The sequence below is a fragment of the Lampris incognitus genome, chromosome 10, assembly GCF_029633865.1.
Source record: "Lampris incognitus isolate fLamInc1 chromosome 10, fLamInc1.hap2, whole genome shotgun sequence".
In the NCBI taxonomy this organism is placed as follows: domain Eukaryota; kingdom Metazoa; phylum Chordata; class Actinopteri; order Lampriformes; family Lampridae; genus Lampris; species Lampris incognitus.
In genome coordinates, this window is record NC_079220.1 from 45,374,638 (window position 1) to 45,393,209 (window position 18,572).

At 45.8% G+C, this 18,572-nt stretch overlaps 2 protein-coding genes across 4 annotated transcripts in view; one reads left to right on the plus strand and one right to left on the minus strand.

Moving 5' to 3' along the window:
* The first annotated feature begins 3,112 nt into the window (after positions 1–3,112).
* clpp (caseinolytic mitochondrial matrix peptidase proteolytic subunit) lies at positions 3,113–14,912 on the plus strand. The gene is made up of 7 exons (XM_056287469.1): positions 3,113–3,162; positions 3,734–3,835; positions 4,026–4,097; positions 4,230–4,326; positions 4,477–4,664; positions 5,271–5,376; positions 14,169–14,912. The coding sequence occupies exons 1-7, from the start codon at positions 3,151–3,153 to the stop codon at positions 14,393–14,395; spliced, it is 804 nt and encodes a 267-aa protein (XP_056143444.1). The 5' UTR covers positions 3,113–3,150; the 3' UTR covers positions 14,396–14,912.
* Positions 14,913–15,067: 155 nt separating this feature from the next.
* The window catches only part of aldh3b1 (aldehyde dehydrogenase 3 family, member B1), a 40,677-nt gene continuing 37,172 nt past the window's right edge, over positions 15,068–18,572 (minus strand). For all 3 annotated transcript variants that reach the window (XM_056287465.1, XM_056287467.1, XM_056287466.1), the window contains one exon: positions 15,068–17,891. In XM_056287465.1, the coding sequence (XP_056143440.1) occupies positions 17,692–17,891 (200 nt within the window). In that variant the 3' untranslated portion in view covers positions 15,068–17,691. The remainder of the gene's footprint in view (positions 17,892–18,572) is intronic.

Below are 18,572 nucleotides of genomic sequence, written 5' to 3' on the forward strand. Positions count from 1 at the left end.
CTGTCTCGCTCTGTCTCTCTCTCTCGCGCGCACACTGACACACACACACACACACACACACACACACACACACACACACACACACACACACACACACACACACACACACACACACACACACACAGCCTAATAGAAACACTCTCACCGGTGCACACGTCTGAAATTCAGATGTGGCCAGAAATGTAAAGCGTTTTGAGTGGCTGTTGCAGCTAGAAAAGCGCTATATATAAAATGCAACTTGATTGATTGCTTGATATACAAACTGGTATATCTACCACAACCTACCAAATTGGTTGCTAGCTTTGCATCACTTGACCAGTCCTGAAAAAAATAATAATAGATGGATTTGAATTCTTGCCAAAGTGGGATTATGATGTTGGCAAATTAGTCATTAAGGTCTCAGAAAGAAAAAACAGTTGCTTCTTATTGGAAACTTGTGAAAACACACAACTTCACCACATCATCCCCTTATATAAAACAATGGGTATATATTCCATCACTACTGGTCATTATTTTTTGAAATTGTTTCATAAAATCTTATTTTTATTTCAGATCTGGTTGATGATCACGACAACTTTTTAAGTTAAAATAAGATTTCGTCAAAATGTTCAATATTACATGTGCAATTCGGCAACATTGTGTCGTATTGTCAGCAATGCTAGTATATACCTCCGGTTGCAAAATCCTTGATCGAGGGTATTTTGACATGTACGATAATTCGCGGTCATTTGCCACCCGTCGTGGTTTTATTAAATATAGACAACGTGCTAACAAATTCTTGTGCAAACAAGAAAACAATATTTTGATGAGTGTTTGATGCCTCAGTCTCTAAACAGAAACGAACAAAGTACTTCACATTTCCTTTACCACCACTCAAAGCAACAGAGCCTCATTTCCATAATCTTACAGTTTGAATTCATGAGAAATATATTTCACATCGGAAAAAAAATCATACATCAACGCTGTGTTCAAAAAAAGAAATGTGATTACTGACAACATCCTTAGAAATAATGTAAAGAAAAAGCAGCCTTAAACGTTTGGGTTGTATAGAAATTTGACTTTTGTAACCCCTGGACCCTTTTCTTTTTTAAAAATCTTAATTTCTCTTTTTACTTCAGATGTAATTTACCTCATCGTAATTATTTTTGTGTCGCTATAAATTGATTGTTTAGTTCCGAGGTTCCCAATTTTTTTTAATCAACGCATCCTTGACGCACCCTCACACCTTCACACAAAAACACAACATAGCCTATTTATAGCCGTGTTAAAGGCATCAAGTTTAATCATGCACAAGTAATCACAACACACGTAACACAATATTCAACAGATTGCAACAATGTTGCTCTCACATTCGAATGAAAATGAAACTACACTGCAACAAAGTTTCAATAAATTGCCAAAAAAGTCATACACAAGCCGTCACTTTTACAGAGTAGAGGATGGGTGAGGATGAGGACACTCCCACGTGCTCAGAAGCAGAGAGGCCCATCACGAGTGAAGATGGGGAAAATGCGGTCATATTTTCTGCCGCATTAAAGAAAATTTGCATCAAGTTTAAATTACAATTAACCATACATAACATTGCTTTTATGGAAATTAGAACAGCAGTAACTTGAATCAAATTGCAATACCGTTACACACGAGCCACCACGTAAGAGAGAATGACACACGCATAGGCTAAGAAACACAACGTAACATAGCATAGCATAGATGTCGCCCGTGGTGCAGGAGATACGGGTTCGCGTCCCGGCTGTGGCGGTCCCGGGCTGCCCCCCCCCCCCCCAAATTCGCTACAATGTTAAACATAATGTAATGAATTCGGGGGCAGCCCGAGCACCGCCGCAGCCAGGACGCGAACCCATGAATCAATGCCTCCAAATTCGCTGCACTGGTGTCAGAAGTGAGATGGTGAGACTGTGAGGCCATCGGAAGCGCGTGCACCCAGAAGCGTGAGGGAGTTGATATTGTAACGTGCATGGATAAGACCCGCTGGCCGCTGGCTGGCGGGTCTGACCCTTCAGTCGAGCGGTTAGCGATGTCTGCTGCGGTGCGGGCGATACGGGTTCGCTTCCCGGCCGCGGCAGTTCCTGTGGTTGCGTCGTCCCCCGAATTCGCTACATTGGTGTCAGAAGTGGGATGGAGCGACCGTAAGGCTATCGGGGGTAGTGTAACGTGCACGGGACGAATAAATAGACTCACTTGCCCTTTGTAAATGGGTTTGACTCTTTAGTCGACTGGTTAAAGCTGCCGCCCAGTGCTGCGGGAGACACTGGTTCGTTTCCCGGCTGCCACCTGAATTCGCTACAATAACGTGGACAAAAAACAGGATCCATTTGAGGATTTTCAATTGCAGAGGAGATAGGGAAGGGGGGATGTCAAAGTGTTTTGGTGAGTGACCAAAACACTCTCTACTACTGTCAGTTGCTGTTCAAGTGCTATTCTGTTTCGGTCAGTTCTACCCATTCCCTTTTCCGTTTGTTTTAATGTTTATTTGTTGGTACTCTGTTGGCCTGTTTCGCTGTCACCTGTTTTGGCAAAATTGTAATTAATGCAGTCCTGCCAATAAAGCATTATTGAATTGACTTGAATTGAACTGAGAGGGGGAGAGAGAGAGAGAAAGAGAGAGAGACTGTTGTTGTTTGATATAATAATGATTGTTGTCGTTGCTGTTATTATTATGATCATTGTTGTATTGTTTTGTTGTTGTTCAATATTCTTTGGCAATATGTACACAAACGTATGTCATGCCAATAAAGCATTATTGAATTGAACTCAGAGAGAGAGAGAGAGAGAGAGAGAGAGAGAGAGAGAGAGAGAGAGAGAGAGAGAGAGAGAGAGAGAGAGAGATCGTTACATTTTTCCTCTCGCTTTCCCTCTAGAGGCAGCTCGAGAACCACAAAGGGTACGTGCACCGCACTTTGGAAATCCCGTTTATTTAGGTTCTGGCTGATTTTTTAAATATTTAATCCTCTGTATAGGTTGTAATGTGGTTTTCCCATGTGCGCTATGGCTGTTTGTGTGTGCGCGCGTGTGGGGGGGGTGGAGAAAGGGGGGTCACAGCGCATGCCGGAAGACGGAGATCCATAGAGGAACTGCTTCCGGTGCAGCAAAGTTCACACACAGAGGAGATTGCATATAACAGACTACAAAATGCTACTACGAGTGAGTAGTCGCTGCAGCCTACACAACTGTCAATCTAATTTGTATTTTGCCCTGTGCTGTTTACCGTGTCAGTTGGGTGTAGACGGGGAAGAGGTCTGCGTGTGTTTACTGCTGATACGAGCCGCTGTCCCGTGTTTTTTACCTCGAGAACAACTCGTATCGCAGCCACCAACTTGTGTAACTTAGCATCAGTCATCTTCAGCGCACCACCGCTACACCCAGATTTCATATTTATTCATTATTATGTGTCCGTAGTCTAACGCGAAAACCAGTCTGTGATCAGAAGTGGTTTGAGCACACACACACACACACACACACACACACACACACATATATATATATATACACACACATACATATGTGTGTATGTATATATATATATATATGTGTGTGTGTGTGTATATATATATATGTGTGTATATATATATATATGTGTGTGTGTGTGTGTATATATAAAACTTTGTTAAAAGAAACACTCAATGGGGAAGTGCTCGACAAATAAGGAGCAAAATAATCCATTGAGTCTAATACTGTGACCGTGACACCGTGTGATCCGTGTGTGGTCTGTTAGAGCGCGTTTCGCTGTGGGATGTCGGCGATGAAGTGTACCCGGTCCATCCACCACAGTCCTCTTTGGAGGAGTCCACTCATACCAATTGTCGTGGAGCAGACGGTGAGCCCCACTTGAAACTGCAACATCAACATAAAACATTTCCTCCTGTCCAGTTCAGTTCAGTTTTACCGGAGCTCTCTCACTTTGATAACTGCCATATATTCCTGACTTAAACTCCTCTACATGGACAACATTTTTTGTCTGCAAAAGGTGAAAGCTTCTAAAGAGCTTACTTTTTTTCTTTTTCCAGGGAAGAGGTGAACGAGCATATGACATCTACTCTCGTCTCTTGAGGGAGAGAATCATCTGTGTAATGGGCCCTGTAAGTGTTGTCTGGCATACTGAAATGGTCTTCAGCGGGCTATAAATGCTTATCTGATGTGTCTTAGTTACATTGATCTTTCTCTCTCACACACCTTTCATTTCTTGTTCCTCGTATGCTATCTCTATTCAGATTGATGACTCTATAGCCAGTCTGGTTATCGCCCAACTTCTCTTTCTTCAGTCAGAGAGTAACAACAAACCCATCCACATGTACATCAACAGTCCCGGTATTTACTTACTATGTAATTGTATGGAAAACTTGAAGTGTCTTAGAGTTAAAGGGGCATGAGATACTCTCACAATGAAGATGTATTTAACATTAAACTAATATACATTTCTCTTTTTTCTCTTACATTCACTCCTTTCCCCCACCCGAGGTGGTGTGGTGACAGCAGGCCTAGCCATCTACGACACCATGCAGTACATTCTTAATCCAATTTCCACTTGGTGTGTGGGTCAGGCAGCTAGTATGGGTAGCTTGCTTCTGGCGGCAGGTACAGCTGGCATGAGGCATTCACTGCCTAATGCCCGTATTATGATCCACCAGCCCTCTGGAGGAGCAAGGGTAAGGGTACCATTTGGTTTTGGTAAGAATGGTTTGCAGTGGAGTAAATGGATGATAAAACATCTTTTAAGAGGGTCTTTAATTAGAGTTGGGGAGGTTGCGGTGTTCACAATACAGACTGAAGCCCTATCATTCAATTTTATTATTTTGGAATTAGATATCCCATCCATTATCCAAGCCCCTTATGCTTACTTAGGGTCGTGGGATGCTGGAACCTATCCCAGCAGTCATTGGGCGGCAGGCGGGGAGACACCCTGGACGGAATTAGATATAATAAAGTAAGTATATATAAATATATTTAAATAAATATATTTATATATACAATAAATAAATACATTTATTTAAATATATTTAAACATATTTTAAATAAATGAATTTAGTAATTTATTTAGTAAATATATTTTCATTTTTGAGGGGCAGAAAACATAATTTGCTGCTGTGAAATGATTTGATTGAATGAGAATTAGACAGTGTAGTTGAGAGGTTTGAAACCAGAAAAGCAGAGCCAATAAGGCATTCAGTTTCCTAGCATCTTGAAAAGTCCAGAGAATGGTTTTCATCACGTGCTTAAATGGTTAATCACATTCATTTGCACCTTGTGTCCAGGGTCAAGCCACAGACATTGCCATCCAGGCTGAGGAAATCCTGAAGCTCAAAAGGCAGATCAACAACATCTACGCCAAACACACTGGGCAGCCGCTGGAGACCATCGGTATGTTTTCCCAAAATGTAAATTGTATCTATAAACTGTCACGCTAAGCGGTTTTTCTGGTAGCTTATGGTATCAGAATTACCCTAGCAATTAAATCTCGACACCATCCATACCATTATTTCATTACTATAAAGTGAAAGCACGTTATTGCTCTACCACTGAAATTTGTTGCCAAGAGCAATTGAAGGAACGCACATGCAACTACCAGCCTGAAGTGCTGGCAACTTATCAATAACAGTGTGAAAGTTGGTGTCACTGTCTAGCCACATGGTGTTACTTGCCTGAATCATAATTTAACTTTGGGTCTGTTAGACCATTGGTTCTCAAAGTGGGGTTGTGAGATGGTTGTGGTGAAAACAAGCACAGTACACCTATTTTTCATACCTGATGTGAGCAATAAGTGTATTGTGTCTTTAATTGCTGTGCTGTCAGGCAGTGTGCTCCGCGTTGGCCCTCGGTATACGTCAATACTTCTTTAAGAGAGCAATTCAGTACTAAATGTCTACGTTTAGTAGCTAATAACAATAATTCTTTATATCAGGATCAGCTAGAAAAAAAACATTGCAGGCATTGAATGTTACAGAAATCGAACATATCATTGTCACCTTAAAAAATGCATTCAATTTATTGTCATATGATTCACCTAAAGATGTACATCAGTAATATTTTAAGTGTCAGCTTCTTAGGAGGACCCTGGGATCCAGTGGTCTTGGTGGCTATTTTGTGTTGAGCAACGGTTGTTAAGAAAATCGAAGGAGGACAATGTACATTGTTGATATGTCAAAGACTATATCAAAAGCGGGTCACACTTTATTTGAAGGGGTGTGCATAAAACTGACATGATACTATCATAGCATGACATGACAATTGTAATGAACATGAATGAATCTTTATGAATGTTTATGACTGTTGTCATTGCGTTTCATTCAGTCAGTTATGTCATTTGTAATGCAAAGGTTTTTTTGGGGGGGGGGATTCCCCCCTTTTTTCTCTGCAATTGTACCTGTCCAATTACCCGACTCTTCTGAGCTGTCCCCGTCACTGCTCCACCCCCTCTGCTGCTCCGGGGAGGGCTGCAGACTACCACATGTCTCCACTGATACATGTGGAGTCGCCAGCCACTTCTTTTCACCTGACAGTGAGGAGTCTCACCAGGGGGATGTAGCATGTGGGAGGATCATGCTATTCCCCCCAGTTCCCCCTCCCCCCTGAACAGGCACCCCCAACGGACCAGAGGAGGCGCTAGTGCAGTGACCAGGACACACATCTACATCCGGCTTCCCACCCGCAGACACGGCCAGTTGTGTCTGTAGGGCGCCTGACCAAGCTGAAGGTAACACGGGGATATGATCCGGCGATCCCCATGTTGGGAGGCAACGGAATAGACCGCTGCGCTACCTGGATGCGCTGTTGTAATGTAAAGTTGACATTGTTTGAGATGCCTTTGTTGTAAGAACCCGAGTGGAACCGAGCCGCTTGATTTGGTATATTTCACGCGTCTGTAGCTCGAAAACAGACGTCAATGTCAACTCTTCCTTAAAAATGACATAATTAACTGAATGACACTTATGTCATTATGCATGCTCATTAATCCAGGTAAGAAACTCAAAAAAAGTAGAATCAGTTCATCTGGACACAATGTTTATTGACAGAAACGTTTCATCACTCATCTAAGTGACTCTTCAGTCTAAACTGACTGCAGGTATCCCCACCCTTATAAACAATACAGTTGCATACCAACTGAAACCAATGATCAATTTCATATGCAAATAGGCATGACCATTAACTAGAGTTTCAATGGTACTATTCACAGAGGATTGATAGGGAGCAACGCTGGTTTCAAAGTCAAAGAGGCCATCTATGTGGAGAAGGAACGACCGTCACTGAACCGAGGGGGGGGGGGTGAGGCTAAGAGTACATCTGTCACCATCTTACCATGCTGTGATTGCAAACATTTCCAAATTCTCTGTTAATAACACACATGGCCATTGAAACTCTAGTTAATGGTCACGCCTATTTGCATATGAAACTGATCGTTGGTTTCGGTTGTTATGCAACAGTATTGTTTATGAGGGAGGGGATACCTGCAGTCAGTTTAGACTGAAGAGGTCACTCAGATGAGTGATGAAACGTGCCTGTCCAGATGAACTGATTTAACTTTATTTTAAAGGCACTAAATGACAACAGTCATAAACATTCATAAAGATTTTCGTTCATGACAGGTGTCATATCATGGTTATGATGATGTCATGTCAGTCTTATGCACACTTCTTCAAATAAATGTTACAAAGACGCAAGTGGGACACATGAGTTGCAGCAATTGAAGGACAGCGAGGACAACAGCAGAGTAATAGCAGTTGCAGTCCAGAACAAGAAGGTTAAAATATTTATTTTGTTTATTTTGTATGCCACATTTGTGCCAATTTGTCACCAGTTCTGTGACATGTTGTAAAAGAAGGGAAAAAAGTCCATATTTATGCTTAAATGTGGTTATATATCAAAGATTAATGTTTAGTAGGACGCACTCATGCATGAGTGACCACAATTTGTGATGCATAGCCCACAGCAGCAGTTCCGTGGCGCCATGGGAAAAATAAAACAACATATTTTAGACTCGGGAATGATTTTTACATTACATCGCCTGTACCAGTGATATAATTTACCTTAGAATAGATTTTATTGGGTGTGTTGGAGAGTCAAAGTGTTTGTGCACATGAAGTGCCATTATTTCAATAAATCTAAAGACACCAAAATTGAGTTGTGTCTGTGGGTAAATTCTTCCTGTGTCAGTTTGGTAGCTTTCATATTACAGTAATCCCTTAACAGTCCTGGGCAGACAGTTCATGTGTTTGCATCGGGGTGTTGTGAGTGAAGTGGCTCGGTGGCCCAGTGGTTAGCGTGGTCACCTCACAGCAAGAAGGTCCTAGGTTCAAGCCCCGGGGTAGTCCAACCTTGGGGGTCATCCCGGGGCATCCTCTGTGTGGAGTTTGCATGTTCTTCCCATGTCTGCATGGATTTCCTCCGGGTGCTCCGATTTCCTCCCACAGTCCAAAGACATGTAGGTCAGGTGAATTGGCGGTACTAAATTGTCCCTAGGTGTGAATTTGTGTGCGTGTGTGTATCGGCCCTGTGATGGACTGGCGGCCTGTCCAGGGTGTCTCCCAGCCTGCCGCCCAATGACTACTGGGATATGCTCCAGCATCCGCACGACCCTGAGAGCAGGATAAGCGGTTTGGATAATGGATGGATGGATGTTGTGAGTGAAATGTCCCAATGCTATTGGGGGGGGGGGGGGTCGTGAACACAAGCCTGGTATTCTGGGGGGTCGTGACTTGAAAAGGTTGAGAACCACTGTGTTAGACTGCATCTGAAACCACGCACTAGCGTACTGACTACTATATACCTAATGTTTATACTGCACACTTGAAATTTGTCATGCTTTCTCCCAACACAGTTCCGACTGAAATGTGCTTATAAATACATTGTGGCGGACACTAGGGGCTATGCACCCAGCAGGGCTGTGAGCTGGGGGCGTGGTTTACGTTCCCGGGCTCGCCGGTGCAGGGTTGTTCCTGCTGCAGTTGGTTTTTGGAGTTGAGGAATAAACATCAAACTCGCCTTGGTCTCCTGTGTTTTTCCTCATTCCTGCCACATTGGTGACCCCGAATTGAACATGTTTGGAGCAGAAGTTGAGTGTGAATCCACTTCGGCCACGCCGCCCCAACTCTCACAGCCGGCCGTTCTCGCAGCGGCTGTGAAACTCCCAGAGTTCTGGCAGAGCGACCCGGCCTCGTGGTTCCAGCATGTCCAGGCGCTGTTCCACCTGCGTGGAATCTCCGCGGACGACTCCAGATACTATTTGGTCGTCGCTGCGCTGGACCAGCAGTCCACACGCCGGGCCATGCAGCTGTTGCGCGCCCCTCCGCAACACGGTAAATACGTTGCCCTCAAACATCTTCTGCTCCGGAGGTACAGTCTATCTGCCGCAGAGAGGGCAGATAGAATCCTTTCCCTATCCGGTTTGGGCGACGGGACGGCCGTGGATCTCATGGACAATATGCTGTCGCTGCTAGGCTCAGACGAAGGTGGATTCCTTTTCCCGCACGTTTTCCTGCGCCAGCTCCCGTCTCCTGTGCGCGCGGCTTTGGCTAACTCCCCGTGTCTGGCCGCTGGTGACTGCCGAGGTTTGGCTGAGGAGGCCGATCGCGTCCTGCTGGCTACCAGACGGTTCTCTGTGCAGAGTGTGGCATCGAAGCCTCTGCAGCCGACGTCGGAGGACGCGGACCCAGCAGTGGTGGCTGGAGTGACTGCCCGGAGACGGCGCGGGAGAGGCCTCTGTTTCTTCCACCAGCGGTTCGGCGGCAAGGCGAGGTGCCGCGTCCCTCCGTGCACGTTTGAGGCGGCTGGAAACTCCAGGGCCAGCGCTCAGTAGCAGCTGTGGGCGCTGGCGGACGTAGTGAGCTGCTCTTCATTAAGGACACGATGTCAGGAAGACGGTTTCTGGTGGACTCAGGCTCGCAAACGAGCTTACTCCCTCCTGCTAAGACAGACAGGTCGGCCGAAAGCGGCGGCCCACATTTAAGTGCAGCTAACGGTTCGTCCATTGCGACGTTTGGCACAAGGTTGGTGACTGTTTGCTTCCACGGGCGCCATTTTGAGTGGGACTTTGTAGTCGCCTCCATTACTGTTCCTATTATCGGCGCGGATTTTCTGTGTGCTAATGGTCTGCTGGTTGATGTTGCAAACCGCAGTTTAATTGATGCTGTGTCTTTCGCCACTGTTCCGTGCGAGACAGGGGGAGCCGGGCCGTTAACACACGCTAACTTTTTAGCATTAGGTGATGTTTTTCAGCGTTTGCTGGCGGATTTTCCATCGGTGACTACGCCTGCCTTTTCCACCGCGGTTACTAAACACGGAGTAGAACATTTCATTCCCACTGTCGGGCCGCCAGTTTTTGCGCGCGCGCGGCGCCTCGACGCGGTAAAATTGGCTACAGCTAAGGAGGAGTTCGCCATCATGGGGCGTCTGGGTATAGAGAGGCGTTCCAACAGCCCGTGGGCCTCGCCGCTTCACATGGTGCCCAAGGCGGATGGGTCGTGGCGGCGGCGATTTTCGTCGCCTGAACAACGTCACCGCCAATGACCGCTATCCCATCCCACACATACAGGACTTTTCCACACGCCTGGCAGGTACCACTATTTTCTCTAAGGTGGACCTGGTGCGCGGCTATCATCAGGTTCCCGTGCGCGCAGAGGACGTGCCCAAGACCGCAGTGATCACCCCGTTTGGGCTTTTTGAGTTCATGCGCATGCCTTTTGGCTTGAAGGGGGCAGCGCAAACCTTTCAGAGGCTGATGGACTCGGTGTTGCGTGACCTTGCTTTCGTGTTCGTTTATCTCGACGACATATTAGTGGCCAGTCCGTCAGCTGAAGAGCACCTGGCGCACCTGAAACAGGTTTTCCGTCGTCTGGACGAACACGGCCTGATAGTCAACCCGGCCAAGTGTCAGTTTGGACTGCCGGTGATTGACTTCTTGGGTCACCGCATTTCGCCGCAAGGCGCGATCCCGTTGCCTTCTAAGGTGCAAGCAGTGGCGGAATTTCCCCGCCCGGTCTCTGTTAAGGCATTGCAGGAATTCTTGGGCATGGTGAATTTCTATAACCGTTTCCTCCCTCGCGCTGCCCACCTCCTTCAGCCACTTTACGAAGCCCTGCGGCTTAAGAAGGCTAACGACCCTGTCGACTGGACTCCCGAACGGGTCCAGGCCTTTGACGGAGCTAAGTGCGCCCTGGCTAACGCTGCCCTCCTCGCCCATCCCACACCTACGGCGTCCATAGCTTTAACAACCGATGCGTCTCACATAGCCGTGGGGGCTGTGGTTGAATAGCGTGTGGCGAATGCGTGGCAGCCACTCGCATTTTTTAGCCGCAAACTGCGGGATAGCGAGCGCAAGTACAGCGTTTTTGACCGGGAGTTGCTGGCACTGCACCTTGCAACCTGTCATTTCCGCTTCCTGCTGGAGGGTCACCCATTCACGGCTTATGTGGATCATAAACCGCTGACTTTTGCCATGTCCAAGGTGACTGAGCCGTGGTCTGCTCGTCAACAGCGCCACCTAGCGGCGATCTCCGAGTTCACAACGGACATTCAGCATGTGGCCGGGAAGTCCAACCCTGTTGCTGATTGTCTGTTGCGTGTGCTTGTGTGTCCTGTGCACCTTGGTGTGGATTTCTCCGCTATGGCTACCGACAAGCCCAGCGACCCGGACGTCCTTGCCCTTAGGTCAACGCGTACCGGTCTCAAGCTAGAGGACACTGTGATGCAGGAAGGCAGTCCTGCCCTCCTCTGCGATGTCTCCACCGGCCGTCCCCGCCCCGTTGTTCCAGTGGCCTGGCGCCGTCGAGTTTTCGATTCGATTCACTGCCTCTCGCACCCTGGAGTTCGGGCGTCGGTGAAGTTGGTCAGTTCCAAGTTCGTCTGGCCTGGCCTCCGCAAGGACGTCAAGGGGTGGGCAGCTGCATGTGTAGCGTGCCAGCGCGCTAAGGTCCACCAGCACACTAAATCGCCCCTCGAACCGTTTCCGATCCCGGCCAGACGTTTCGACCACGTGCATGTGGACCTGGTGGGCCCTCTACCTTCTTCACAGGGTTTTACGCACCTGCTCACAATGGTAGATCGGACCACCAGGTGGCCAGAGGCTGTCCCTCTATCCTCCACAACATCCTCAGATGCTGCACGCGCTTTTCTTTCCTCCTGGGTCGCCCGTTTCGGCACTCCGTCAGATATCACCTCAGACAGGGGCCCCCAGTTCGTGTCAGAGCTCTGGTCGGCACTTGCGCGATCCTTGGGTGTGCAGGTACACCGCACTACCGCGTATCACCCTCAGGCTAACGGGTTGTGTGAACGTTTTCACCGGTCGCTCAAGGCAACACTGCGCTCTCGGATGGTAACTGGGTGGATCGTTTACCTTGGGTTATGCTCGGGTTGCGTTCGGCTCCTAAGAAGGACCTCGACGCGTCACCCGCTGAGCTGGTGCTCGGTCAGCCGCTCTGCGTCCCTGGGGAATTTTTGCCTGGGAGTTCCGCTCCTCGACCCCGTCCGGCCGTTTATCCTTTTATGTCCGACAGCACTCGGGTTCCAGGCCCCGTTCACCACTGTTTTCCGCGGTCGTTCGTGCCTGCGGAGCTCATGTCGGCTCGTTTTGTTCTTGTACGGCATGATGCTCACCGCTCGCCCCTCCAACCCCCATACGATGGTCCATTTCGGGTTCTTGAGACGGGTCCTAAGGGTTTTGTGTTAGATATGGGTGGGCGTAGGGAGCGTGTCATGCTTGATAGGCTTAAACCGGCGCACAGGGTGGCAGGCGAAGTTGTGTTTCTGGCCCAGGTTCCCCGTCGGGGTCGTCCTCCTTCCAGGACCCCGGCGGTGTCTTCACGGGTTCAGCGTTCTGCTTCTCAGCCGGCTTTGGACTGTGTTTAACCTACTGTTTTGGCTGAGGGACGGCGCAGCCGTTATGGCAGGCTGCTTAAGCCTCCAGTGAGACACTAATTTTCTTTCCAGGAGTCCCTTCTGGGTGTTCGGGGGGGGGGGGCTGTGTGGCGGACACTAGGGGCTATGCCTCTCACCCAGCAGGACTGTGAGCTGGGGGCGTGGTTTACGTTCCCGGGCTCGCCGGTGCAGGGTTGTTCCTGCTGCAGTTGGTTTTTGGAGTTGAGGAATAAACATCAAACTCGCCTTGGTCTCCTGTGTTTTTCCTCATTCCTGCCACAACATCACAATTCTGCAAGACAGTTTAACCCACCAACAAAATGCTATTGCTTCCAACTCTGCCTAGCTTTATTAATGGTATATAACTTTAATAGCACCATGAAATTGCTACTGTTGTATGTTTGCAGAGATGTTAACTAAAGGACAACTTTGAGCCAGATGACCTTAAGTTACTTTAATTTTCCCATGTGTCTTTTTTAATTAGAGATACTCCAGACATGGTAACTGGCTCCAAGTCCTCATGAAATCATAAATGTGATTAGATGTAAATTATTAATGCCAGTGAAAAGAAATGTCTCATAAGCCATAAAGAAAATATTATGTGGGGCATCCAGGTGGCGTGGCGGTCTATTCTGTTGCCTACCAACATGGGAATCGCCAGTTCGAATCCCCGTGTTACCTTCGGTTTGGTCGGGCATACCTACAGACACAGTTGGCCTTGTCTGCGGGTGGGTACATGTCCTGGTTGCTGCACTAGCACCTCCTCTGGTTGGTCGGGGCACCTGTTCAAGGAGGAGGGGGAACTGGGGGAATGTCGTGATCCTCCCATGTGCTATGTCCCCCTGGTGAAACTCCTCACTGTCAAGTGAAAAGAAATTGCTGGCGACTCCACATGTATCAGAGGAAGCGTGTGGTAGTCTACAGCCCTCCCTGGGTAGGCAGAGGGGGTGGAGCAGCGACCGGGACAGCTTAGAAGAGTGAGGTAATTGGCCGAATACAATTGGCGGAGAAGAAGGGGGAATATATATATATATATATATATATATATATATATATATATATATAATATCATCAGCTGTACAGGGAAGGTTACTTATGGCATGAAACAGGCTTGTACTGTCTCATAAAGAATTTACTGGACTCTGGATTATTTTGCTCCTTATTTGTTGAGCACTTTCCCTACCATTGAGTGTTTCTTTTAACAAAGTTATATATTTATATATATATAATGTTTTGGAAAAAAGCTGTTGGAAGACATTTGTGCTGGAATACTCATTCCTCTCTCACATTTAACTATCTCTTAGAGGGTGTGATGGAGAGAGACCGCTACATGAGTCCCATGGAGGCTCAGGACTTCGGCCTTATTGACAGAGTTCTAGTGCACCCACCCCAAGCTGGCCAGGATGAGCCTGAGCTGGTCCAGAAGGAGCCAGCGGCCACAGCCAGCCCCTCCGCCACCTCTGAACATTCGGTCCCTGAGCAAGCTCCTCCTGGGACGAGCACCCCCTCCTCCTACAAACCTGAACCATGAACTTCCTGTCTCGCCACGATAAGAGCTCAGCAGACAAGTTTCACAGGAAGTCCTGAAAGTAAGGAGCCAATGTGGCGCATTTCAGTAGTCTTAAGTCTTCCTTGTGAGAATTTTTCCTACTGACCATGTGCACAAAACACTGTCATTGTGTACAGCTGTCCAAAAACTGAACATATTTATGCAATGGGATTCACAGTACAGCTACAGTAATAAGTCAAACATTACCGATAATAGCCTAGGTGTTATGTTGGGTGTTAAGCCTGGACCCAGTACAATCTGCATCTCATTGTTAGAAGACCTGGAAGGCAGCTGGAGCTGTATTTGAATATTCATGTTTATTGATAGAATTATGTTAATACCATATGGAGTTATTTGCTTTAAAAAATTAGTTGTTTTCAGCAAAATGTAATTTTATATCAAATGACCTTACATCAAGACAAATTGAGCTGCTGAAATCCTGTTTTTAAAGTCGAACTGATACCTCCTATATAACAAAAATTAAACTATACCAAGAGTTTTTGGTTTCTGACTATTGGTTTATTAGATGCAGTCTGCCTCCTCATTGGTTTAAACCCAGAGTTCATGATTTTTTTTTTTTAGTAAAAACTGAATGAGTTATGTTGTATTTTCTTCATGAAAAAACTTATGTTTACATGCACAAATTATAAAACCAGATGCATTTTCATTTTATAAAACCACATGCATGTTTAATGCACTTCATCAATCTCCCTGTATACATGGCTACTATATGTAAAAAAAAACATACCAGAAAATGTCTTTGCAGGGGCTACTAAACTTGACTTGCCAGTGGGAAGCTGCAAAAAGCTCAGATTGCTTTTCTATCTTAATGTGATTTTTTTTTAATATTTCAAAATATTTGGCATGCATAAAATAGCTTAATGAAAACAAAACTATTTAGTAATGAACCACTGGGAATTTATTCTTGCCAGTGGCCTTTTTATCAGAAAGTTATTTGTAAAAAAAAAAAAATCTAAAGTACAGATTAATTCAGAAATTACTATTTAGCAAATGCATTTCAAGCAGTTAATCAACTCGTAAATCAAAGTAAGTAATTTCATCTAAATACAAGGATTTTCTCCATGGAATCAAACCGTTTCATTTTTGTCCACAAAAGTCAGAAAACTCAGTTTCATGGACAAAATGAAGTGTTGCTCCTTCGTGTCATGGAAGAATAAACAAGTTGTTTTGGATTTCATCAACAATAATGCATTATGTGCCCAAAGTTGACAGGATAACACTTGACATTTATCGATGTTTTGTGGTGGTTGCCAAATGACCCTTAATAACGAGACAGTGGCACTGACAAAGAAAAGACAGGAGGTGGAGCTGGAGGTGGCAAAAGATGAAGATGCTAAGATTTTCATTGGGAGTGATGAAGAAGGACAGGATTAGGAACGATTATATTAGAGGGGCAGCTCAGGATGGACGGTTTGGAGACAGAGCAAGAGAGACAAGATTGAGATGGCTTGGACATGTGTGGAGGAGAGATACTGGGTATATTGGGAGAAGGATGCTGAATATGGAGCTGCCAGAGAAGAGGAAGAGGAAGGCCAAAGAGGTTTATGGATGTGGTAGGGGAGGACACGCAGGTGGCGGGTGTGATAGAGGAAGATGCAGAGGACAGGAAGAAATGGAAACAGATGATCCACTGTGGCGACCCCAAATGGGAGCAGCCAAAAGTAGTAGTAGTAGTCTGTCAAATGAACATGCTACACATTAAAATGGAAGTGTGTGTGAGGCACGCCAAACTGCATCCTATTAACCGCTTCAGAAGCAGTGCTACTCCACGGGCTAGACTAGCAAAGGGATGATGGTGCCATTTACCGCCCCCAACTTATATAAACGGTTTAATATCTGAAATGGTTTTAAAAATGTGGCCTATGTCATAATCTCATATTGTGTTCTCCATGTTAGTTTTACATTTTATGGTATACAACCATGAAGTAATTTTTGAACTCCATTAAGAAAGATGCAAGATTTGTTCTACACATCTTCTCCAGCGTTATAGGTGACCAAAACCTGCCTGGTCAAGTACTCTCACATTTGCTGATCAGCAAGGTACTGATGAAACCTTTGCTGTTCTAGTTCGTGGCAACTGCAATCCATAAATATACGATGAATGTAAGCTAAATTTGAACTTTAATCACAGCATTTCATTAAAAACAAAGACAGACAAAAATATCTACATGTGATCTTTACAAAGCACAAATAAAAATCAGTTAATCCTGGATAAAATGATCTGTAGTGATTTATCGAAGCACTTGAAAGTTCTACAGAGAATGTATGAAAATATAACAGCATTTTAAACAATCACATCTTTCTAAAACCCATATGTAACCGTGTCCCTTGTGCAGAATGATCAGAGTTGACAGGGTACGTTGGTTTATCTGCATGCCAGTTCATCATATCCATCTAAAAGTTCTACAATTAAAATGGTTTTGCTCATCTATGTTGATGTAGCAGTTATGGTTGGTCGAGGCTTTCAGGTGTGACAAGATCATGACTCGTATAGCTTTTAACCATCACTAAGAATTTAAGAGGCAAGGAAAGGAAACGATAAGGAACTCTCACACCAGTAAGGTTAAAGGTGGCAAAACCAGTCCTGCACATTGTGTTAAACCAAAACCAGGTGACACGCGTGCCCTCAGCCCCTATGTGTTGAGTTGGCGACTCAACTCTTTATGGGAGGTGCAGTGTGAAAAGAACCAGTGTGCATACAAAAGAAAAATGTAAAGAATGAAAAGAACCTCAAAGACAAAAGAAAGTAGTACATTCATTCAAATCCCAACTAAGAAGGGGGGGGGGCACAAAAAAAATATCAAAGGGCTAAAAAAAAGGCCTTGTCTTTTGACAGTTTGCAGGCTGAGTAGTGTTAAAAATAAAGACGTACAGTTAAGCAGACACATGAGAAACACATATCGCTGTAAACCAGCACCAGCTAGTGTGCTACCCACTTGAGCAAACACTGGATATACACACCCCGTCTCAAGACGAGAGTCACAGGACGATTTCTCCTCAGAAACAGCGACACCCTGTCCCATATTATTGTAGCGTGAATTAAGGGAGCAGGGGGGATTGAACCTGGGTTCCCCGCACCATGGGTGACTACGCTAACCAGTCAACTAAAGGGTCCGACCCGTTAGCCAAGGGCTAGCGAGTCTACACATCTGTGGTTGTACACGGTTACATTATTGAGACAGAACGAAGCCGATATGAAAGATCAGTCTTCTTGACACAGTGCACACAGGCCCAGACCACCTCGTTCCTGCGGGCCATCACATGAGGGAGCAGTTGTTGAAGACGTTCTTCTTGGGGGAGATGGTCCAGCGGAGCCAGCCCAGGTTGTTCTCCTGGTACGGAGGGTAGCGCAGGGTGTTTATTCTCTCCAGAGCCCAGCCTCGCAGCATGCAGCTCCGCCTGTGGCTGAATGTCTCAAAACCCCAGCGTCCATGGTAGCTACCCCAGCCACTGGCCCCTGTAGGGTACATTTAGGACAGAGGTTTCACATTTAATTCCTCTGTCACTTGCAATCACTCATAAAAAAAAAACAAAAAAAAAACAATAAAACTTTGTAGGTTACATGCAAACAGTGGGTATCAGAGGTCTACACACCATGTCAACACTGATTTGTTTTAGGCATAAATGAAAATGTGAAACACACGTTTTGCTTTATCTAGGCAACCAGCAAAATCAAGGTTATCCTTAATTTTAAAATCAAGGTTATCCTTGATTTTGAACAATGTGCTGCTTAGCTCTTATCAAGAACAAAAAGTGCATACACAGATTCCCAAAGCCATAGGCAGGTAAACGCTTGTGCATGGATCCATGCAGCTGAAAGCAAGTAACTTTCTTTTTCTCGTGGCAGTGTGTGATACAGGTTAGGGTTAGAGTTTTTGCAGTGAACAAATAGTTTGCATTTTAGGGGAGACTTAACTTTTTTTTTGGTATACTAAGCCAGTACAGTTATAGATAGGCAATATATTAAATAGACAAACTACTCAGTCTGTCAACTGCCTTAAAAACATGGCCAGGGTGTCTGGGTGGCATAGTGGTCTATTCCGTTGCCTGCCAACATGGGGATCGCTGGTTCGAATCCCCATGTTACCTCCAGCTTGGTTGGGCATCCCTACAGGCACAATTGGCCGTGTCTGTGGGT

Bases quoted from the DNA above. Each gene is read 5' to 3' on its own strand.
- clpp (XM_056287469.1), top strand. The intron at 4,327-4,476 runs GTATTTACTTAC...CCCCCACCCGAG, and splicing joins CATGTACATCAACAGTCCCG to GTGGTGTGGTGACAGCAGGC. The intron at 4,665-5,270 runs GTAAGGGTACCA...CCTTGTGTCCAG, and splicing joins AGCCCTCTGGAGGAGCAAGG to GGTCAAGCCACAGACATTGC.